The sequence below is a fragment of the Crocuta crocuta genome, unplaced genomic scaffold (genome assembly GCF_008692635.1).
Source record: "Crocuta crocuta isolate KB4526 unplaced genomic scaffold, BGI_CrCroc_1.0 scaffold111, whole genome shotgun sequence".
NCBI classification, from domain to species: Eukaryota; Metazoa; Chordata; class Mammalia; order Carnivora; family Hyaenidae; genus Crocuta; species Crocuta crocuta.
In genome coordinates, this window is record NW_027527611.1 from 749,676 (window position 1) to 775,127 (window position 25,452).

Genomic DNA, 25,452 nt, shown 5'->3' on the forward strand with positions numbered 1-25,452 from the left:
CAAGTTTTCACTTTTTGATTTACTGTGAAGCAGGAATTGCTAGATAAACCAGAAAAGCTATTTTCCTTAAAGACCTTCAAAACCCCCACAGCTTTAATATCTACTTGTTACAGTGTTATTGTTAGATTTAAATTTAGTGGAAAATGGGCTTCTTATTAGTTCTTTGGTTTTAAACTCATAAATCCCTTTCATTAAATCTTTTTTTATTAAGATTTAGTAAACTCCCACCAGCATTTGATAATATTCCTGTAAAAGACTTGACTCTCTGAGAACTACTATTGTGTAGTATTTTTTTTAACATGTACAGCGTAGTTGCAAATAATTTTCTGTTTGCAGTTCAACAGTAAAAGCTGGGATAATACTTGTATTCAGATACTTACACTCCATGTAATAATCTGCCTATGCCCCAATCCCTCCCAAACTTTCTTACATTCTTAGGGTCAAAACAGTTAAATCCATTCAAGTGTATTGGTGGGAAATGTCCAGATGAACAAGGAGGGAAACCCTGCATGTGGCTTCTGGGGGCTACTTGCTAGCCAGCCCCAGACCAAGTGAAGGTTGGAAGGATTCAATAGCAGTTCTTTTGTTCCCGCACATGGCGGTGATGTTCACAGGGAAACGTGAGGGCAGTTCACGTAGCCTGTCTGTCCTGACCCTTTTCATTCTGGCTGCTTGACCCATACAGCGCCTGGGCAGGCACACAATGCGAAGTCACAGAGCAGGGAATGTGTAAACCACAGGGACTAACAGAGCCTAGAGAAACACATCACAAAGTCCATACCCTACACTAGAGGGAGGGAAGAGGAGGAGGTGGGAGAAACAGAGACCCACAGGCGGGGAACCACGGAGCAAAAGGAGGTGCATGAATGATGACGCATGGCTGGAGGGGAGGTCGGGAAGGGGANTAGAATCCCCGGGCTGCAATTTACAAAAAAGAAGGGCTTGTTCCTTGGACCTGCTCTTGATATCTGAGAGCTGCCAGAGAATCCCAGTGTTGAAATCAATACCATAAAACCTTAAAGAGCCAACGCTGCCTGGAACCCGCACTTAGGAACAGTTTTCACCCACTCAGAAGGCAGCTTTAGGGCGCTCACTGCTCTTCCAGGCTTTCCTCCATCATCATGTATTTGGTGTCTGTACCAATTCTGCACCAATTCCACCAGTATTGGGGGAGGGGGCGGTCCCCACACCAACAAACAAGCAATGCTCCGGTGTCCGGCAAGCCACCCCCACCCTGCCGCGGTCCACCTCCAGACAGCATCAGATTTCACAGGGAAAGCTTCCGCAGCACTGCCTCCCATCAGACACGCATGGAAAATCTAGGTCGTTCTCTGTGTCCCAGACCTACCCCTACGGGCTGTAACTCAGAGGTTCCCACCACCGCTTCCTGGGTGCCATTAATGTGCTAGAGGGGCTCACAGAACTCAGCAAACCCATGTACTCACTAGATTTCTGGTTTACTGCAAAGGAAATTAAAAGATGTAAATCAGCAACCAGACACAGAGATGCGTAGGGCGGGGTCTTTCAGGATCTCCACATGCTCACAGACCTGCGAGGCCTCTGCACTCCTTCTTTTTGTGATTTTACGGAGACTTTTACCTAGGTATGAATGAGTAAGAGGTATCATTGGCCACTGGCGACTGATAGAACTTCCAGCCCTTGTCCCCATCCCGGAGGCTTGGGATGGATGCATATGGGGCTGCAAGTTCCAGCCTTGTGATCACATGGTGGTTTCCCATGGCAACTGGCCCCCATTCCTCAGGTGCTTTCCCTAAGCCCTCTCATTAACATGACACAGGACACTTTTTTTTTCTTTCATAGTTTATTGTCAAGTTGGTTTCCATATAACACCAGGTGCTCAACCCAACAAGTGCCCTCCTCCTCGCCCATCCCCCCTTCCCCTCTCCACCTCCCCGGTCAGCCCTCAGTTTGTTCTCAGTATTCAAGAGTCTCTCATGGTTTGCCTCCCTCCTTCTCCCCAACTAATTTTTCCCCATTCCCCTCCCCCATGGTCCTCAGTTAAGTTTCTCCTGTTCCACATATGAGTGAATACATATGGTACTGTCCTTCTCTGCATGACGTATTTCACTTAGCATAATACCCTTGAGTTCTATCCATGTTGCTACAAATGTCCAGATTTCATTCTTTCTCATTGTGATGTAATATTCTATTGTATAGATAAACCACATCTTCTTTATCCATTTGTCAGTTGACACTTGTTTTCTTTCATCCCTTAGGAAATTCCGAGGTTTGTAGGAGCTCTGTGCCCAAGCGGACTAAGACCAAATATTTATTTCTTATTATATGTCTTATTATAAATCACAACATCACAAATGTCAAACTTGAACACTAAGAGCAATCCTAATTCAACCTCTCTAAGGGAAATTGGAATGAGAAAGGGGAATAAAGTGCGGGGTATCCTGCACATGTGCTGAGGGAAGTCTGACTCTGACCCTTTTCCTCAATGGCATCTGTCACTGGGAGAGGCACTCACCCGCCTCACCTCCATCATCTTAATCCCACCCTCGGGAATAGGAAGGAAGCCATCGATGGAGGGGAGTTTCCTTATTCTGATGGGCTGCTCCTTAATCTTTGCATAATGTAATTTCTCTCCTTGTACGCCTTTTATTTTGGACTGGATAAGATTTCTGTCGTTTAGTTTTATTCTTTGACTTTGTGGGACTTTGTCAGAGTACGTGCAAACCAATAGTTTGGACATTGAATGTCGATTTCCCTAATTATTCATATTGCTTCACAGTGCAGCCATTAGAATATACCAACATATGTGTATGAGTGTAGTTTTATAACGGCTATGTGACCTGTCAATTTAGTTTCTCTGAGCAAGGGACTTATAGGCAGAGTGTTTCAGCATTCAGCATAATACTACCCAGATAATTGGCACTAAATTTGTTTCACAAATTTGGTAGGTTGATATCGATAAAGATATATTTAGAATTACAGAGAATTTTTTTCTCAAATTTCTAATAATGGGTTCCTAAATTTGTATATTTTCCTTCTCTCCCTTCCCTACTCCCTCCCCCTTTTAACACTGGACAATACTTCTGCAATTTATCATTCAATATTTGTGCACGAAGGACCACAAAATAAGCCATTATAAAAACTGGCAAAAAGGTTGGATTTTTTTTTCTAATCACAGAGGAAATAGGCCAAAGTAATATGCTAATATAATCTTTGTGTATGTGTGTGTTTTCTTTTCTAGGTCAGAACTGTGGAGGATTAGTCCAGGGTCCAAATGGTACCATTGAGAGCCCAGGGTTTCCGCATGGTTATCCAAACTACGCTAACTGCACATGGATCATTATCACGGGAGAACGTAATCGGATACAATTGTCATTTCATACCTTTGCTCTTGAAGAAGACTTTGATATTTTATCAGTTTATGATGGACAGCTCCAACAAGGGAATTTGAAAGTGAGGTAAAGTATTGGCGTTTCTTATTATAGATTTCAATAGCACTGTTTGATTTCGAGTCTGAAACTTAATTGGAATGAATTACGTGAACTTAATTACCAGAGAAGTTTAGTTACAATAAAAACAAAGTAGACTGCAGATTTCTACACTCTTTAATACTTAAAAACTTATCTTGTTATTAAAAGCAATCATTGACTTCATTTATAGACATCAAATTGTTGAAAATCTGCAAAACAGTGTTGTCAAGCAATTGAAGGAAAGTGACAACACACCATTGTTTTTAAGCAACTGTGGATTTGAGAGAAAACGCACAAAAAGGAGTGCATGAGTACAACTCCAAGAACAAAAGGGACTTTTATATTGTCAGAGAACGTATTCACTAAAAAGTACGGGAGGTGCGGGGAGTAAAAACATGAAAGAATATTGAGCTCTTTAGAGAATTTTTGGTTTACACAATCATAATACATTCTATTCCCCATCAGTTTTCTCTTCTGATCTATGATTTTAACCATAAAGAAAGAAACAAATATTTTCTTGGATGTTTTTAAGTTACTTTTTTTTTTTTCATTTATCAGCAAGGAAAGCATGGTGCCTGTACAAGTATATCCTTTTTATTTTTCGTTTTTTTAATTTGTCAAAACAAACAGGAACATCCCATTTAAGAAATTGAAATTTCTTGGGTAAACTGATGAACATCTTTAAAAAGACAAAGAAGTCTTTACCCTCTGGCTTTAAAATTCCATACTAATTAGAGACTGGTTGAATATATGAACAGTTGACAGTGGGCAGAAGAAGTTGTACTGTTTAGACAAATAAAATGGTATTGTTGCTAATGTCAACACAAGTCACATATTTGACTTTTTATTTTGTGGATTGAGAAAAGTCCTATAGAAAATTGTACATCTAGTTAATATTTTGATATATTAGAGTATGTATAATCAATATATAATGATATATTTTGTTTGCATTTTCTATATGCATTTTTAGATATAAAACATCTTTTTGTTTTCTGGGTCATTTACAATATCCATTGTCTGTTTTTTGAAACTCTTTTCCATTTATCCTTTTTGTCATATATTGTACACAGCTATCTTCTTCATGAATTACTTAGGTAAACTTTCTCCTGTCTAACATATACAGTCCTACGCTTTAGATGTTTGGCAAAATATCCTCATATTAATTCCTGGTAATTTCATGCGAGATTTATTCCCCACTTACTGATCTTCTAAATATTGGTTATTTATTAGTTTTTATTCCAAATAAATTATGGTACTAGAGAATGGTGGCATGTCGTAATAACAAAAAGAATTGAAATAGAAATGGCAAAGAATAATAAAAAAACAAAATAGAGAATCCAATTTATTGAAATATGAAGTCGTATGATCCTTTGTTAATAGTAATTATTTCTCATCCCATCAGTGAAAATTGTTAGTATCTCCTCTCAAAAGATACTTCTCTGTCAATACTTCTTTTTCCCACTTTATTTTACTTTATAATTTAAAAATAGCTTATTTTAATTTATATCATTTTATATTTTATTTTATAATGTTTTATAATTATTTTAATTTATAATATTATTATAATTCTTACAATTCTGTCTTATGCTAAAGGAAGCCTGCTTAAATGTTACCTTGAGTCCCTCTGTCTAAACAGTTTATGTACTCTTGGTGACATTAGGTTTAGAAAGCAGTATTCCTACGGTCTTCAGTGTTATAACATGATCAGTAGTGGAAATGTTAAGGTTGGAACAACTATATTCATTGTATTTTAGTTCGAGGTTCCAGTGAATAGTATATAAACTGGTATCAAGTGCCTCAAGGAGCTTCATAAATAGTGGTGATTTCCATGTTTGACATCATCATTTTTTTCTCACGTGGGTATCTTTACGAGAGGAAGCAAAGCAAAGAAAGCTAATAAGAAAGAACTCCTTGGGTCCATACAAATTACTCGGTTCCCTACAACGTTTCACTTGAGGCAGAGAACAAATATGTTCTGCTTCTGGTCCTTCAGGTGAGGAAGGTGGTTTCATCTCTCTATAGAACTGCATAATCTTCCTTGTATCTCCACACTTCGGATGCCTTTGTGTGGATAGTCCGTGGGGGTAGGGTAGCTCTTCTGGGGGACAGAAGTGGCCTTTCTAGGGACCATTACACAAATAAAAGCAAAATATATCAGAAACAGAATTCCACCGACTGCTAAGTGCTATGGGCCTTTACTCAAATCATGGTTTGGATAAATAATGACATCAGCTAGGAATAGGAGCACTGTCAGGGTAAACCCATGAGCCTGTCGTAACATTTCAACATTGGTTGATGGCAAATTCGTTTTAAATAGCATTTAATTCCATATCGGGGTCATGTTTATAGAAATGCTTGTAGAACAGAACAGGACTGCAGTGAATGTTTCAGGGCGAGGACGCATGAGCGGAGGGAAGGAATGCCATCATATGGTGCACTGGTCAGCCAAAGGCCTCAGTCTGTAACCTAACTCCAAGCATTCCTGACCGATAGTGTCTGGTATTCATTTTTTAATGGTCTCTGTCCTTTTGGGGCTGCTACAACAGAATACCATATCCTGAATGGCCGTTAACATCAACAGACACTTATTCCTCATTCTTCTGGAGGCCGAAAGTCCAAGATCAGGTTGCCCGCAAATTTAACGTCTAATGAGGGCCGGCTTCTTGGCTCATAGATGGTCATTTTCTCCTGTGTCCTCACATGACAGAAGGGACAAGGGAGCTCTTTAGGGTCCCTTTTGTAAGGTCATTAATCTTATTCAGGAGGCCTCCTCCTCACGTAATTACCTCCCAAAGGCCTCACCTTCAAATACCATTAAATCGGAGGTTAGGATTTCAACACACGAATTTGGAAGAGGGGTCACAAACATTCAGTTTACAGCATGATGGGAGTATATTATTTAGCTGAATGACTCTATGGATTTTTCCTTGATATGACCTTATAAGAGAATATGTTTATCATTCTACTTCCTCATCCTTCTCTCTATTCACCTAAATGATACCCTACCTTCAAGACCCATTTCATATTATACTTATTTCAGAAAATCTTCCCTCTGCTTCCAGGGTTAAAAATGAAGAACACCCCCAAAAGGTTTTTTTCTAAGCACTTTGTACTAACATAGACCCTGAAGCATATAGTCTTTTCAAATTATACCAGCTTTGAAGTGACCTCTAGTTGGGGTGCATATCTCTTTGTTGTAATATGTCAGACAGAATATATGTCCTCTGAGGCCAACTTATATCCTTTGTGTCGTGAGTGGGTCTTCTCTGGTGATAATAGATACGTTAATTTGAAAATAGTCAACAAATCTTCATGGGGTGTTTTGATTTAAAATATTCCTGATTCAGGACCACTCGTCACTATCCTCCGTGTGTACAACCCCACACGACCTCTATCTAACTCTTCTGGATGGGCTTGAGTTAATTATCCAAGAAAGAGGGTGTTCTCTAACTGTGAAGTAGTGAAGTAGTGTTTATTTGTCCCCAAATCAGAAAGTAATCAAAGTTGACATGGGTTTCCAACTGTGATAACATTATAATATCAAACTTTGAATGGAAATCTCATTATAACCTTAATAAATGAATAAAAGTGAGCGTATGGAGGGAATTGTGTCATGCATGTGTGGGAAATCAGAATCAATTATTCTAAGGTTGTGTACAATACAAAAATATAGCTTTGGCAGTGATCTTGACTCTGCTTCTGTGACTTCTACAAGATTATCCCTTGTTTTTTGCAATGATGATAAAGAAGTTAGGAATTAATGTGATAGGGCCATTAAAATCAGGAAATCATGAATCAGTGTTGCTAAAATATCAGTTTTCTTCAGTTTTTCCTACACTATCATACTGTCTGAATGCAGACATGTCTAAAATTAGCTAAGAAACCTGTCTAATATTAACTATATCTGGTGATCTTTAGAACTTGAGAACTTTGAGGGCAAAGAAGGGATTTCAATTACATTCAGATCATATTACACTAGAGATCTAGGGATGCCTCAGTTCTGCCTTTCTGCCCCCATTGCTGGTAAGGTCCCTATGGAGCCATTCACAGATCAATAGTCAGATAAAATTCAGAGCATCATTTTATTTTTAGCTTGGGTAGTGACTAATGCCCCAATTAAGACTCCACTAGATGTATTGCAGAGGTGGTATAGAATATTCTATGGAGACTAGAGTCTACTATTAACAGCGGACGTGTTTCTTGACACCTTATCATGTTCAGCCAGCCACATGGTCAGGAGCCGGGAGGAAGGGCCGGCCAGCCCACCCCGGCACATGGCCAGGGAGGGCCCTGGAGCAGAGAGCCTCGTATCGGGGTGAACACCCAGTAGGAGAGTCCCCTGCACAGCAGCGATCTCTCAGGCCATCAAATTCAAACTCTGGAAGCCCAACCGATGCTCAGGTGTCTGATTAAGTAGGTTCTCATACCTTTGTGCTGACACTGCAGAGGAGCTGAGGGGGACAGTGGTGGCATTTGGTGTTCTCATATAAACCTGCCTAATTCCCATAACCATGTGAATTTGCCAATAATGCTCACTACTCTACCTACATATTTTAAGGGAGGAAATAAAAAATAATTGTTTCTGATACATCTTCCAAATTTCTGGTCTCCACAATACGTTTTAAATTAGCAACTTCTGGGGAAGGCTGTGCTTATTGGGTAAGGGTGAGTTGATTTTAGTTTATTTTTTTTAAGTTGGCTGTCTGCAGTGGGTTAGATGATTGTGAAAGCCAATTAAACCAGAGATTCAAGGATGACAATGTCTAAACACTGATATCTATCTATATGTCACTATCTCTATAACTATATATAATCTCCCCAGCTGATTTTAAGAGGTTGCTTTGGTAGAGTCTAACTATAGTGTGTGTATATGGCTTATGTTTTACATATATATATATATATAACTTATGTTTATATATATGACTTATGTTTTATATATATAACTTACATTATATATATATATATTCATAAAACTTCTTAAAAATTATGAATTTGCCAGTAAGGAGAAATACCAGAGATAAACTAATAAAGCACTTAAGGGAGATAGGCAGATGTGTTTGCAATAATGAAATAATATAAACAAGTTGGAACATATATTTGTTTTCAATTCCAACCACTACTCCCTTAAGCTGTGGTGATCTTTTACTGCATTGGCAAAAACTGATGGCTCTTCAATATCCTAGCCATTTTGAAAGGGGTAACCCATATTAATATGGTCAGAGAAGTCTTTTAGGATTGTCCTAAAATATATATGTGTGTGGCAAATGTTCAAAAGGCCCCCAACTCCTACGACATTTCCCTTATATACATGCAGACGTCAGGAACAGAATTTAGAGTTTTATAAAGAGAACAGATGGACAAGAAGACTAAAAAATAATTTACAGTAGGACTCCATTTTCTGCAAAGGTATTTAGTGGTATTGGTCACAGAAACTCGAAAGTATACATGACTTTATAAAATATAAAATCTTATTTTCTGGGCACCTGGGTGGCTCAGTCAATTAAGCATCCAACTTTGGCTTAGGTCATGATCTCAAGATTTATGGGTTGGAGCTCTGCATCATTCTCTGTGCTGACAGCTCTCTCTCTCTCTCTCTCTCTCTCTCAAACACAAGCACTCACAAATATTATCTTCACTATCTGATAACAAAAGAAATATGTTAGCTCATTAATTTAAATACTAATATTGAATAATAAAGATACTAAAAAGAAATTCTTCAGTACATATAATTTAGGAATCATGAAGAAAATATTGAAGACTGGAGAATTTGACTTGCTAAAATTTAAAATCCAGGAGACAAATGCCAAATTGATAAGAGGAATTCATAACAGGTATGAAGAACAAAGAGCTGATTTCCCTTTATTGATAAGATACACTATCAGAAATATCAGGAAATAAAATCATTTAATCAAAAATCTGGTAAAAATAATGACCTAAAAGTTCAAACATAAAAAAATGGTAGCAACTAGTATGCCTAAGCCAATGAAAATAGTAATTTGAAATAATATCTCATCATTCTCAATGGCAAAACTTTAAATGTTTTGATAAGTCAGAGTTTTTGAGAATTATTTTATATATAAATTTTGAAATTTCTCTCAAACAGAAAAACTATCAACAAATTCATTCGGCAAGGCTATGGTACGTACTTATTCTACAAATTTACCTCCAAATATGGCAAAATATATGCAAAGCAATGTTTATGAGTGCATATTGATAATATTAAAAAACTCAAGATTGTCATCTTTCCACGGAGACTAGTTAAGTAAATTATAGTATATATGTAATACAGGATACCATTGAAATTAATGCATAGGATCGTTAGTGGCTGATATGAAGAGATTTCTCTTTTTTACCTTTAAAAATAAATTCAGTCTTAAATGTCTAATTTCTCTTAACATCTTATTCTCTTATAATAGATGGTATGTAATAATGTATAATCAAACACCATCGACGGAATCCCGGATGATGGTGGGATCTCGGAAATCTCATCCTTATGTATCAGTGTAATCCACTGTAGTGATCTCGGCAGGGGCTGTGGGAAGCTAGACCAAGGGCATCTCCCCAGCCTGAGGGCCCCCGGAGGGTGCTCTGCCAGCCAGTGTCACTGTAATTAACAGATAATGCTGCCTTGATCCTGAAACAGTGTGGCTACTGAGTTTCCCTGGCAGGCCCTAGTGGAGGAATGTTTTATTTTGCTTTGCTTTTTTGTTTTGTTTTGTATCTGACTTTTGTCTTTGGATTTTTTTTTAAAATGTTTTATTTATTTCTGAGAGAGAGAAAGAGACAGCGTGAGCAGGGGAGGGTCAGAGAGAGAGGGAGACACAGAATCTGAAGCAGCTCCAGGCTCTGAGCTGTCAGCACAGAGCCTGATGCGGGACTTGAACCCACAAGCTGTGAAATCATGACCTCAGCCGAAGTCGACGCTTAACCGACTGAGCCACACAGGAGGCACCCCTGGAATTTTTTTTTTTTTAAGTTTCTTTATTCTGAGAGAGAATAGGGGAAGGGCAGAGAGAGAGAGAGAGAGAGAGAGAGAGAGAGGGAGGGAGACAAAAATATCCCAAACAGGCTCTGTGCTGTCAGTGCAGAGCCTCACACAGGGCTCGAACTCACCAACCCTGAGATCCTGACCTGAGGCGAAACCGAGTCAGATGCCGACTGACCCACCCAGGTGCCCCTTGTGTTTGGAATTCTGGAAAAAACGTCCCCATCTAGGTCTATGCCTACCTTAGGGTTTATCTCTGTCTCTAACTCTATCTTGTTCTATCTCTGTCTCCATCTCTGTCACTCATTAGCTACACTCTCTCTCATCTATATTTATATCAGTGTTTGTCAGCTAGGAGTGGCTTTATGTTAAGGATGCTGATAAATGTCGTACAATGCACAGGACAGCCTCATGGGACAAAGAATTATGAGTCAGAAAATGTCAATAATGGTGCAGATAAAAACTCCTGATTTAGAGCAGGATACTGTCTATAAAAACCGTCTATAGCTAGAACCTTCGGCTTCTGTGCGTCTACCTACATCGGTCTACATTGTTTTCTATTAAAGGACCCAAGCCAAAAGAGGTGCAATAGAAGTGGCCACGACTGAGAGACATGTCCCGTGTGCTGTGCACAGGGAGCAGGCAGAGCGTCTAATTGGATTGAACGGAAATGATGGTGTCACTTGCAGGACTGTGTCAGAAAGGAAATGGGATTTCCACATATTTAGGCATAATCAGATTTCACCAAGAGTATTTTTACATTCGCTCTCAAAAGGAAATAAAATTATTATTTTTTTAGCCCTTGGTTTCTTGGAAAAGGAATATAAAATGTCAAAAAGTCAGTACGATACTGACTTTTACTCTTCTTCATGATAGCGCATCTACAAAAATACCTGGGTAAAATGGCTTCCTGGGAAACTATCCATACTGATAAGCAGGAGGGAGCAATGAATAATCAATTTTCTACAAATTTCCAAGATTTTAAATGAACTTTATGTGGATGGCCGGATTAGTAGTTGAATGGCTTTTAAATTTCAGATTTCCTTTTTCTCTCCTCTTGTAGTTTTAAATATTTGACTAGCGGAGTCAGTACTGAGTTCGAATTCCAGCTTCCACGGCAGCTGACCCCGCCCCCCCAGAGCACACACAAAGAAATTATGTTAATTCAAAATAGGTATTAGTTGTTTACAAAATACTTTTTTTAAAGGAATGAATGCTATATGTAAAAATGTGTTCATTATGTATTTTCAATTCACCAAATTTTAAAAAGGAGAAGAAATTGCTTAGTACCTGAAGCAATTTTTTCTTTTACTACAATAAACACGATGACTCTCCCTTTGCATTGAAGTATGATTTACTTTGTATCTGAAAGTACTAAAAATAATCTACAAGGTAAATATTTATCTTATAAGGAAATTTGTTTCTTTTTTTAAAAAATATAGTTTATTGTCAAGTTAGTTTCCATATAACACCCAGGGCTCATCCCCACAAGTGCCCTCCTCCATGACCTTCACACCCCTTCCCCTCTCCCCACCCCCATCAGCCCTCAGTTTGTTCTCAGTATTTAAGAGTTTCTCATGGTTTGCCTCTCTCCCTCTCCCCCACTATTTTCCCCCTCCTCCTCCCCCATGGTCCTCCAAGAAGTTTCTCCTGTTCCACATATGAGTGCAAACATATGGTATCTGTCCTTTCTGCCTGACTTATTTCACTCAGCATAATACCCCGAGCTCCACCCACTTTGCTACACATGGCCAGATTTCATTCTTTCTCACTGCCATTCCATTGTATAGATAAACCATGTCTTCTCAATCCATTCGTCAGTTGATGGCATTTAGGCTCTTTCCGTGATTTGCGTATTGTTGCAAGTGCTGCTCTGAACATTGGGGTACATGTGCCCCTATGCATCAGCACTAAGGAGTCATGTTTCAAACTTTTGAAATGTTACTCTTAAACTGGAGTAGTTTTGATATTCAGACATTTTACACATTTCTGCATTTAGGCAGCCAATAGAGTGATAAATAAAAATTGTGTAAACAATTAAGAGTTTTTATAGCCCAAAGCCTTTACATTCAGAAGAGTCTTTCAAATAAGGCTTCTAGGAGTAGAAAGTAGGGTCCTCTTTCTTAAACTTCATTTTTTTCCTGCCTTCCATCTCTCCTGGCTGACCTCATAGAACCCAGATTATCAGCTGAAATAGAATTCAGAAAACGGCTCACAACTACCAGGTTTAGGAATACAAGTGAAGAAAGCCTTCCAATCTCTTCTCTGGGGCATCCTGGCCTTGGAAGGTAAGGCAGGCTGGGAGGCTCTTTACATCAGTAGGGGGTAAAATGTGCAAGAGCCAACTTCTTCAGAAGGATCTGGAGCCTTGCCCTCCTCCCGCAGCCCCTGAGGTCACTGACCCAAATTAGATTTCTTTGGCTTCTCGCCCTGAGCCCCGGTGTCCTTGGCTCCTGTCTTATAACCACTTTAAGATCACACAGTTTTCTCTCTGAAGCTTATTCTCAGCACAACTTCCCAGGCCCCCAAACTGTACGATCCCACACCGAGCCCTCACACAAGCTACACAGTCCTCACTATTGTTTGGCTACTGCCTGTCACCATATGCTTTATAACCAACATTTGTTTCCTTTTTCTTTTAGCAACCACTAAAATAAAAGCAAAGTCTGTATGGCCAGCTCCCTGCTTCAAGGAAACAGTCCCCAGTGAGCAGGGTGCATATTCACTTTGGGAGGGAGATTTGGAAGGAACAGGGGAGATTCCATGTGAATGCTTCAAACAGCCTGTAGCCTTTCAGCCCAAGGAGACAAACTGAAATAAATAAAACCTTGTCATCCGGAAAGTTTCCAGAAATGTCTTCCTTAATCAGACAGCTTCTCAGTTTCTCCCAGGCAATACACGGACCCTGCATGGCATTTTCTCTGATCATAATATCAATTCTTACAGGTCCATGATCATCGCATCTGAGATATACCGAGCTTGTCCTAAGGAGGATACCGACACATTAATCAAAGTGTTTTCTTGCTCACGTGTTAATGGTTTTCATACTCTGTGTGCCCATGCATCAGAAAATATTTCTTTTAGATTAGATATGTCTAAAAAAGCAAATGCTTGGTGTATATAATGTGGGTTTTTTTGTTTGCTTGTTTGTTTTTAAATCTAGTAGAGTTAGGCAAATACAACCTTTGAAAAGTGGTGCTGGAGGCAGAAAGAAGGCAAGTCTTACACTGGGGGAGTAGTTGAGAGTATTTACTAGGATGAATCTCACTGGTACGTTTGTGCTCAGTAATACCTCAGGCATCATCAAAGAGTTACTGTCAAATACAATGTATGTTGCTCACATAGGGACTTTGAAAGGATCATTTCAGCTTTGCATTGGGACCGCGCCGTCTATGTGAAACTTTCCCATCTGGTATCACATATGTGTTCATGGTTTAGGAGAAAATATGCCTTTCTCTATAAGGAGGGGACTGTTAATGGGTAAGTTATTCTCCAGACTGCATGTTAGTGGCTCCTTCATGTCTACATGTCCTAAGTAACAGGGATTTGTGTGCATTTTCATTCAAAAGGCACAGCCGGAAGTGCAGTATTTTTAGAAAAGCTATCAGCTCAAGGCCAAACAAGGACACGGTTGAAAAGGTTGAGGGACATTCAGGAAACAGCTACGGTCAAGGAAGACTGACATCTCTGGAGGCGCCTGGAAGGCAGTGGTGAAGCCGCAGATGGGGTGGAGTTTCGGTGGAACGTGCTGTTAACAAGGCTCCGTATTTCCTTCCCCAACTGATTCCTTTCTCCCATTTTCTCGGCTTGCTGGCATCCCAGCTATCTGCTCCCCTCTGGCACGCTGTCTTCCACCCACCTTTAAGGTGCTTTCTCTCTCCAAAAGTCCCTGTCTCCTGTCCCATTTTCTTATGATCTCAGTAGCAAAAATAAATAGCAACTTGGATGAAAACTACTGATGAAAAACTGATTCATTCTGAGTTGTTAATTTATAGCAACAGCCATTATCTTCCATTAGCACCTTTCAATTCTAAACAGGGTGCCCCGAGCGTGATGGCAGGCTACCCCCCAAGGTGCAAGTGCACTAACGGGACAGAGTAAGGCGGGACTCATTTTGCCCCAGAGGTTTGATTGCCACCGACTCCCCAGACAAGCGTTACCAATTTACGCCTGCTGGAGCCGGACGGAGGATGTTAATCAGTGAGGCAGAGCAGGCGCAAGAGGGTCGTGAAGGAAAGTGTGGGGAATGGGGAATCAAGGTCCAGGTCAACGCAGCACCTGCTACTCACCTTCAACCCACAGTTGCGAAGCAGAGACGTGGGCCCTATGCATTGTGGCCCGAGCTTTCAAATGCTCACCGGTAGTTTTCAGTTGACGCCTCATTATGGGAAACTCTCATTGTAAAACGCGGTGCGGGCCACCTGCCGAAGCCCCGAGATTCCCTCTAGACCCTCCTCCTCTTCCACTTGAACAGGGGTCAAGGCTCTACAGGTGATGATGCTCGGCACGCACCGGCCACCCTGCACGGGGTCTGTGCCCGTTTGCTTTCTGCGGAGCGTGCGCCAAGGCGCAGTCCCCGCGCGTCCCGCGTCCCCCGTGGTACCGAAAGGGCAGTGCCGCTCCTGCTGGCGGGGCTCAGGAGAAAGGGTAAGCTCCCCGTGGGCAGGGTGGGGCAGTGGGGCCGAGTCTAAAGGGAGCGCAATGCGCTGAGGCCACCCTTCAGACGAAGGCTCTAGAAATAGACAGTGATGGTCTCCCGGGACCACTTTCAGACACCTCAGATCCCGGAGCCGCAGCCGCCCCAAGATACAAGGGAATGCCTGGGTTTTGCTCTCTATGTGTGTGTGTGTGAACGCACTGCCTTGTTTCCTTTCCTCTGCACGTGGTATATGAAGTGCACTGAGTTGGCAGAGCCTGGTTCTTTCTGGAGAGCAGTGTGCAGGATGGGGGGCCCGGGGCTGAGGGCCAAGCTGTAGCCTGTGTACTCCTTCCTCCCCCGTGGCTTCTAGGAGCAGGGGCGAGATTTTCCCAGGCCCCAAGTTGTTCTGGGGAGGCTGTTTCATTCCGTGGGAAAGCTGCGGGTCTAGTGTGGGACCGTCCCCTCTGTCACCGAGGACAGGCCTCTGTGCGGAAAGCTGCTGTGTGTGTCTGTGCGCGGTGGACCCGTGTCCGGCCAACACCCTGTGGTCCTAGATCTCAGCCTTTGCAGAGCTGGGGTGCCCTCTCTTTGAGCTACTGGGGGGAGGGTGGCTTTACAGGTGAGGATGCGTGGTGTGTGGTTTGTGTGGCTACTAGGGCAGGTAGGTGGTGTTTGAACAGTGGTGAACTCTGATCCGAGGATGAGGAGAATGGAGGAGAGGTGGAGGTGTGTTAGGTGGTGACCAAAGATGAGAGCAGCGGCTGTAGTGGGCAGACTCCGGTGTAGGTCATCTGCTAGCCTGATGCGCATTATTTCCTGATTTCAAACAAACAACAACAAACTCCGGTGCGGGCCAGCGGAAACATTTGGGTAAGCAGCAGCTTGCGACCTCTGCCCTAGAAAGTTACTTAACAATCGCAGCCTTGTTAATTCCATATGTCGGTAATTCCAAAGTGATGAGTGGAGGCCTCAGCAGACCGCCTGGCCCCGAAGTAACTTGCAACTTTCTGGAGTTCAGTTACATCTGTAGGAAAATTGGAGACACGATAAAATCTCAAAGGTGTCTGGGAGAATAGAGCTCACCGTTTCCTATGATCTACACCTTATGTTGCAATAATGTGATTAGATTCATCAGTGGTGTATTTGTATGTTGCCAATCTCTTGGAATGAATAAAGTTTGTATAATTATTAGGTAGTTGGTTTGCCAAGTTTTTCTGCAAACCTGCCATTTGGGTTTCCTGAATTAGAACTCTGGTATGTAAATAGCCCAAATCTCATTGGATGTATTCTAGACCTCTTTTTGTAAGACCTGGAGATGGTATTTTGAAAACTAGATTGACGAATGGAGTCTAATTTTTCATGCTTCTTTTGAAATATAATAAGCAATAAGTTGTGCATATTGAAAATATAAAGCTCAAGTTCTCACCTACCACGATAAGCTGTCATCACAGTCAAGGAAACGTGTATTTGTTACCTGTGGAAGTGACCGTGTGCCTTCTTGTGAACCATCCTGCTTTCTGCCCTTGGTTTCCAGGCAGCCACTAACTCAGGTTGACACTGTGGATTCTTTTGCAATTTTTAGGATTTTATATAAATTGAATTATATGCTATGTATTCTTTTTTGCCTAACTTATTTTACTTAGTGATTTTTAAGATAAACCCATCCTTCTCTTTGTAACAATAACACGTTGTTCTTATCGCCAAATAGTATTCTACTGTATGGATATGCCACATTTGGTTTATTCCTTGATGATGAACATGGGCTTTGTAATATTTTGTTTTTTCCCCAGGTTTTGCTGGTAGAAATTTCCTGTGATGTTTTAGTTGTTGTATTTTTTTTCATGTTTATTTATTTGTTTTGAGAGAGAGAGATGGGTGGCAGAGAGAGAGAGGGGGAGAGAGAATTCCAAGGAGGCTCTGTGCTCTCAGTCCAGAGTCTGACACAGGGCTCACCTCAGAAACTGTGAGATCATGACCTGAGCCCAAATTAAGAGTTGGATGCTTAACCAACTGAGCCACCCAGGCACCCTTGTATGGACAGATGTTTTGATTTCTCTCAGGCAAATACCTAGAAATGGAATAGATTGGTCACACAGTAAGTTTATGCTGAACCCTTGAAGACATGGTCCCAATGTTTCCAGGGGCTGTCCCATTTTATATTCCCAACAGTACTTAGGAATGGTTACTCCACATCTTTGCCTGTATTTGGTGTGTCTACCCTTTTTAATTTTCATCATTCTAATGTGTATGTCATGGAGTATCTTATTGTGGTTCAATTAACATTTCTCTGATGATTAATGATGTTGGTATCTTGTTATGTGCTTACTGGTCAAATATCTTCCTCTTGTAAAGTGTCTATTAAAATCTTCCACTGATACATGTTAGATATTTTCTCCCAGATACATTCTCTTAATGATACATTTTGAAGAACAAACATTATTAACCTTGATAAAGTCCAACTTATTGGTATTTTTAATTTTTGGTTAGTTTATCAAAAATATAAAAAATGTTTGCATAGTTGCATATCACAGATATTTTCCTCTGTATTCTTCTAAGTTTTAATAATTGAGCCCTTCAGGGGAGCCTGGGTGGCTTAGTCCGTTAAGCGTCCGACTTTCGCTTAGGTCATGATCTCATGGTTCATGGTTTCGAGCCCCGCATCGGACTCTGTGCTGACTGCCAGCTCAGAGCCTGGAGCCTGTTTCAGTCTGTGACTCCTCTCTCTCTGACCCTCCCCTGCTCACGCTGTCTCTCTCTCTCTCCTAGAAATAAATGAAACATTAAAAATTAAAAAAAAAAAATTGAACCCTTCATTGTAGGTCTGTGATCCATTTGGAGTTAATTTGCACAGGTGATGTGAATCAAGGTTTTAAATTCATTTTTATTTTTGCATATAGATTTCTAAATGTTGCAGCACTATTTATTGAAAAGGTTCTGATCTTTGCAAAATTAATATTGGCAGATATTGTGCTAGGTAAGGATAGATGCTCATTAAAAAAAGTATTTGGCTGATTTAACATCGTTTTGTTAAAGACTTAATTTTCCTTCAAATTGAACTGGCACCATTGTTGAAAATCAATTTCTGGTATGTATGAAGGACTGTGTTTTTCATTGATTATCTTTATGTTGTATTGATCATTGTAATAGTAAGTTGTGAAATTGTATAGACTAGATGATCCAACTTTGTTCTTTTATTTTTGTGTTGCTCATTTTAGGCCCTTTTCATTTCAGATACTCCTTTAGAATTAGCTTGTCAATTTCTATAACTATTTCCTTGGGGTTTGCTTGGGCTTGCTTTGAATCTATAAATAAATTTGAGAAGGATTCCTATTTTAGCAACAGTCTTCCCATACCTTAAAATGTAAAATACCTCCCCATTTGTCTGTGTTCTCCAGTTTCTCTCTTTTAGTGTTTTGTTATTATAAACATCACTGTTAGATTTCAGTTTTAATTGTTTGCTGACACTATGTAAGAATAACTGATATTTTTCATGTTAAGGTCGAATCCTGTGACCTTCCTGAATTCAGTTATTAGTTGTGCTAGCTGTTTTTAAGATTTTCTGGAATCTTTATTTTTGAGTTTTATTGTTTGTTTTTTGTTGTTGTTGTTTTTTGTTATTTTCTTTTGGGGATGGGTGGGAGAGAGAGGATCTTAAGTCTTAAGCCGACTCCACACCCAACACAGAGCCCAACTGGCTTCAATCTCACCACCATGAGATCATGACCTGGGCTTAGATCAGGCACTAAAAAAAGCAAACAAACAAACAAAAATAAACAGACACTCAGCTGCCTGAATCACCGAGGTGCCCCACTGACTGGGATCTTAAACAACGCGAACCATCATATCACTCTTACAGAGAAGTTGTTTTACGTCCTCCTTCGGCCTTTTATTTCTTGTTAGGACTGTCCTGAAATGAATAGCACCTGCGTGTCCCCGTTGCGTGGCAGTGTTCAATCCCAGCGACCTTGCCTTCGTTCTGAAACCGAGGGGAAATAATGACCAGTACAGATGACGTTGCTTGTGCTGGGCCCCAACATATTGCGTCTCCTTTCCAAATCAACCCATCCTTGCCAGCTTCGTGGGGCTAAACACGTACGTGGCCTGTAGATAGTTCTCTTTTGCCGGCTCGCGGGATGTTCAGCCCCCCTGTTGCTGCAGGGGCACAGGGCGGGGAGGGGCTTTCCTCCTGGCTGCAGTGCACTCTCTGCTTCCTGCCTCTGTGTCCTGCGGCTGTGAGCCCTGTGGCAGCTGGAAACCCCTAGGGGGCTTGCCCAGAAGGCTCCAACGTGCTCCAGCAGGCAGGACCCGGCTGGACTGCTCTCAGCTGGGAAACCCCAGCAACCACCTCCTCTGTCCCATGGCCCCTGGTCATTCTGTCCTCCAGGAGTTCTGCCTCTCAGCGGGGTGGGAGGACTTTCTCTTCCTCCCCTCTCTTCTCAGGGTGTGTCAGCCTTGAAGATAAGGCTACTCTCTTTCTTTCGTTCCTATAGTTCACTTCTCTTTGTACTTAATCCTCTGTTAACTTTTTCCCTTTTATTCTTAAAGAAAGATTAAGCTAAGATACTTGAACTGTTATAGTTCAGATGAAGGTCATTAAAGCCTCAGACTTATTCAGGGTGAGAAGACATAATAGTGTGGATTTATTAAACCAAATTCAGATTTTTTGGCTTCACACAAAACAATGCTCATTTGAACACGTTTAGTAAGAAATAACACTTGGGAATTAATTCTCTATCACAAATTTTCCCTGTCCGAATCACTGGTGGATTCCCTGTCTGAATCACTGGTGGAGGTCTGGTCTCCTGATTAGAACTTGACTGATAAATTGATTGTACACTTTTCCGTACAGGTTCTTTATCAGTCTAACAAGGTTCTCTCCTATTTGCTGAGGTTTTTATTATAAATGTGTTTAATGTTGTCAAATGCTTTTTCTGCATCAGTTGAAATGATGGTAATTTTTTCTTCTTTTTTTAATATTAATATGGTCAATTATATTGAATAGTGTTTAAAATCTTAAGCAAACATTGCATTTTTTATAAAGCCTACTTGGTCATAAAATTTTCCAGGTTATGCTCTAAGGGTAAGGATGATCTCAAACAATTGAGTAGAACCGTGTTCCCTGGATCTGTTTCTCAGAAAGTTTGTGTTCTTTTGATATCATTCTTTGAATTCACAGAGAAACCGCTGAGTCTGGAGCTTTCTTTTGTGAATCTGTTTTAAAAAAGTCAATGTATCTCCTAGATTTAGAACATTTTAGATTTTCTATTTCTTATGTCAACTTTTGGTGAATTACATTTTCCAAGATACTTATCCACTTAATCTCCATTATGGAGTGTATTGGTACAAAGTTATTAAAGTATTTAAAATTCTCTTAATGTCCATAGAATCTGTGGTGATAGATCATTTTTCATTTTTGATGTTGGTGGTTTCTATTCTTTCTAGATAACAGTTTGTCAAATTTCATTTTTGCTTTTAAAATATTTTTTTGTACATTGGATTTATTCGGCTCTTTTTCCAGAAATTTAAATAGAACTTAAGGTTACTGATCTACACTTATTTAAAGTTTTTTTAAAATTTTTATTTATTTATTTTGAGAGTGAGAGAGAGAAAGCATGAGCAGGGGAGGAACAGAGGGAGAGAAAGAGATAGCTTCTTTATATGATAAATATTTCCCTCTAAACACACTTTATCTCCATTCCCTATGTGCTCTAGTAATTTAGTAGATATTTTCTATTTTCTCTTATGTTTTCATCTATGACATGTGAATTACTAAGAAGAATAAAGTTTGAGTTCAAATATTTGGGGTTTCCTAGCAATTTTATTGCTATTAACTTATTTCACTCCATTATAGTGAGAGCATATATTTGGCATGACTAGTATCCTTTTACAATTATTGAAAACAGTTTCATCTTCTTCCATTGTGCAAGGGCTTTTCCATACTTAAGCCGTCAGTAAATAGAGGAAAGCATTACCCATGACCCTTTAGCAAATTTCAGATTCTGGGCAAGTCCCTTCACTTTCTCAACATATGTAAATATTGATATGCATATGCATGCATGTTTTATATACATATATCTGTGTATATATGTAATCTATATTAAAACACAGACTTTTATAGAGTACTTGTTATTAACACATTTAATTTTTTCAGTAGTTGGTATTTTAGACATTTCTGCATATTGTCTAAAATTGCTAGTTACTGAACACCAAACTCCATAGGGACAAGTTTTTTTTTGTTTGTTTGTTTTAATTTTTATTTATTTCTAGGAGAGAGAGAGAGGGAGAGAGACAGCGTGAGCAGGGGAGGGTCAGAGAGCGAGGGAGTCACAGACTGAACAGGCTCCAGGCTCTGAGCTGGCAGTCAGCACAGAGCCCGACGCGGGGCTCGAACCCACGAACCGCGAGATCATGACCTAAGCGAAAGTCGGACGCTTAACCGACTAAGCCACCCAGGCGCCCCAATAGGGACAGGTTTTTATAGACCGACTCCTGCAAAAAGAAAAACTAAGATTCTCATATTTAGTGATATAATTCTATACATAGGAATATGAGCAGCAGAACAAATTCTATTAATAAAGATTTAATTCATGGTGATTATAATTTAATAAAATGCGTATGTAAAATAGAACTTATGAGCACTTATAATTATGCCTCTTTTAGTAGTCTATGCTAATTTCCCAGTGTGTAAATGTAAATCGATTACTAATATTTAACATTTAGATTTGATTGGCATAGTGTTGATGTTTATGCTGTTATTTGTCCTTAAGTGAAGCCGATGACACTTTTTTAAAATGATTTAATTCAGGGGCACCTGGGTGGCTTAGCCGGTTAAGCGTCTGACTTTCGCTTAGGTCATGATCTTGCGGTTCGTGGGTTCGAGCCCCGCCTCGGGCTCTGTGCTGACTGCCAGCTCAGAGCCTGGAGCCTGTTTCAGTCTGTGACTCCCTCTCTCTCTGACCCTCCCCTGCTCGCGCTGTCTCTCTCTCCTAGAAATAAATAAAAATATTAAAATGATTTAATTCAACATATGATGTGTTCTGCCACTGACCTACCCAAGACATCATGTTATGTGGACCCCAGGTTTATTAGGACATGCCTGGTTTTCCAGGAGTTCTCACTTGAGAGAGAAAGAAGGCATATTATTAAACCAAGAGAACACCAGTCGAAAAAAGACCTTTTTAGAGTCTCGTCTTTGTTACTCAAATGACACGGAGTCCCACGTGGCTAGAACAGACTGGTAAATGGGAATGTCTGTATTGGGTGGACCTATCACGAACTCTTGGCATGTCAGTGCAAGATGCAATGAAACATAGCATAGACTTTGGACTTGTGTTCCAGTCGTGATTTGTAAAGATCTTTTCCACATGCTTTCTGCACCACCCACGACCATCAAGCAAGCCACTGTGTGTGGTTGCTATTTCATGGAAGGAAAGGCAAGCCCTTAGACCTGAAAAAACCAGTCTCGATGCTAAACACTGACAAACCCTGAGTGATAAACTGACTGAGTGCATTTGGAGCATGCGAGGTCGTGGTAATTTTATTGTGTCAATATATTCAGCAGGATTAAAATATACTGATACTCTGCTGCTTCCCCCAAAAAGAGTAAGTTTGGGGAGAATCATTGTTTTCCCTTATAAATTAAACCCAGGACAGAAGACTAGTGAAGTTCATCAAAGTTATTTATCATTGAGTATTTATTAGGCATCCCAGTGGAGAAGAAATTCCTAAATGGAGAGTTGAATAGATAAATCCTTTTTGAAACAGAATTGCATTTTTACAGTCCTTCTAGTATTACTAACATTAGTGTTATCTCTCCTAGAAAGATACAACAGTTTTTGTGTGTGTGTGTGGGTGTCTGTGAAGAATTCATCCTTGCCAACTGTACTATTCCATGACACACGTTCTTGTGCTTTACATGCCACAGATTAACTACAAGGTAAAGTGAAAAATCATGTAGCATTTTCTTGGAGAAGGGAGATAAGAAATCCATTTTGGGCTTTTTCATGGTACTGGAAAGGTAGTGAAAACACACCCACCCCTGCCTCCCATTTTGAAAACAACAAGGCGGTCCATAAATTGCATTTGAGATCTACAAGTTTGGCTACAGTAATGCCTGATTGAGACACCGAGAATAACTGCACCTCTTCCCATGGCAAAGCTTCTGGCTATGAAGCTCAGAGAAACATCAAAAGCCTGCCTCTGTTGGATAGGAGAGAAGCCTATGTGGGAGATAAGAAGAATCCAGTTCTGTGTGTATATTTATTTCTGAAGAAAACCCTATCCTGAGATTTCTGTTTGGTTCCTGACCAGAATATAAATTAAGCCTTAGCTCTGTAATAGCACCATATCTGAGTCTTGCCCACTTTTATTTTCTTCTGCTTAAAGACCTCTAAAATATTTCTGCATTTTAAAATACTCAGTTATGCAGCATCTGAGAAAAGCCTGTTTATCAAGCAATGCTTCATTCACTGGATTTCCTGCTTCGAAGACAGAACACTAAAGTCCTGAAGTTAGTACTACCTCAGAGGGGATACCTAGGGAAAGATATTCACAAGATCTGGAATTTAGCCTTTTAAGATGGCTATTTCTAGATGGGGGCATTGGTTGGTCACATCGCATGGGCCCTATGAATGAATGGTCTTCAGATTTTTTGTTTGCTTGCTTGTTTTAGTTTTGGGGGCAGGGACCTCTCATGTGACAATTGGCGACTTTGGAAGTTTGTGCACAATTAAATGCAACTTGTATTGGTAGTGATCTTGTCATCATCGCCCATATTCTAAAATATTTATTTTAGGAACTAAAAGCTATGCAAAAACAAGCAAGAGAAAACTTACCGAAATAAGAAGCTATGACATGATAAAAACTTAAAAAGAGGAATACTGCATTTTTTTCATGCAATTAACAAATGGGGACTGAGTAGGAACAAGGCAGCAGATGTGGGTCTGGGTCCTGGTGGGTAATGTGATGAAGGGGAAGAGATGGGGCCCTTGATGTTGAATGAAAGATCTCACAGCAGAGATGAATAATGAACAAGTATTCTAATAATGAGTGCCATGTAATGAGGTAGAGAATAACTGGGGTGATCAAGGCCAGATTCACTGAGGGAATGGCCTTGGAGCCAAAGCCTAAATAGTAAGAATGAACTACACAGTGATTTGGGGAAGAGCCTCTCCAATGGGGGTGTCTTCACAAAGTGGCCTGCAAGGGCAGTGAGCTAATTTTACAACCAGGCTCTTACTTTTAAAACGTGGCTCACATGGTTATCCACATAGTGGGCCGCACACAGGGAGAAAGTGGCTTCCAGTGGTGCTAGGAAAATCAGAATCCAGCCCCGTTGGTATTTTACTCATCTGGATGTTTCCACTCTGTGTTCATAGCCAGGTATTAGCTTTACCAAAAGGTCAGTTTTACATATTTAGAAATCTGGAGAAATGACGATGCTACATTGTTCTTGGTGCTATTAGATGCTCTTGGGACCAGCTCTGGTTTCTATTTGGTTTCCGTTTGGAATTTGAACATTTTTGGTAAAATCTCTATCAATTTTTATACTGTATCAAAGAAAAGAACCTAAAAGCTCTTGAAGATTTTTATTTGTATTTTCTTTATTCATCTATTTGTATGGAAGTGTCAACAGTAGCTTGAATAAAAATGACAGAGCAGATGGCAATAATAAAAATACAGCTTGGCTTAGCTTCCGTAAAAATTTTAAACATGTGAAATTTTTAAAAAAATCATGTAATTGCACTCATAAATCTATTTCTAAAACAAGTCTAAACTATCTCCGATTTTTTAAAAATTTGGAAGCCTATTAGAAATCATTTATGAGATGTTAGGAACATATTAGATAAAATAAAGCAAAACTAATATTGCTTTGAATAGATCTGCAGTTGGCTGTTAAATAGACTTACTGCATTATTAGTGCTACCTAAGATTAAAATAAGCTCTAACCTAAAATTTGATCAAGTGTCAGGGAAATAGAACGAACCAGATCAAAAGAGAAAATGAACTTTAACTTTTACTTTGGTTTCTCAAAATAATGAAAGGTAGATATGCGTTTGTTTCAGGGTTCTCGGAAAACAGCAATGATCTTCACCACTTGGTAAATCACAGATGAATCATAATACCCTTAAAGTAAAACTGTTTCAATGGTCCCCCATCCTCAGGTTATGGGGTGTCCACTGGAGGCTCTCATTACTTGCTGGACCCTATTTCATGTACCTTAGAGATTTAACTGTAGTCTATTGAGCATTATCAAAAGTGATATTTTGCAGAAATGTAGGATTGAGAAAATCTTTGTATTTGGTGTAGTTTAGGATCTTCAATATAGACAGCATGAAAAACACGTTTGTAACCAGCTTAAAATAATTACTTTTTTCTCA

At 40.0% G+C, this 25,452-nt stretch overlaps 1 protein-coding gene across 1 annotated transcript in view; it reads left to right on the top strand.

The window, feature by feature from the left end:
• The first annotated feature begins 595 nt into the window (after positions 1-595).
• Positions 596-25,452, top strand: part of CSMD1 (CUB and Sushi multiple domains 1) — a 1,564,948-nt gene continuing 1,540,091 nt past the window's right edge. Inside the window, exons 1-2 of the mRNA XM_077771883.1 lie at positions 596-620; positions 3,221-3,437. Of these exons, the coding sequence (XP_077628009.1) occupies positions 596-620; positions 3,221-3,437 (242 nt within the window). The remainder of the gene's footprint in view (positions 621-3,220; positions 3,438-25,452) is intronic.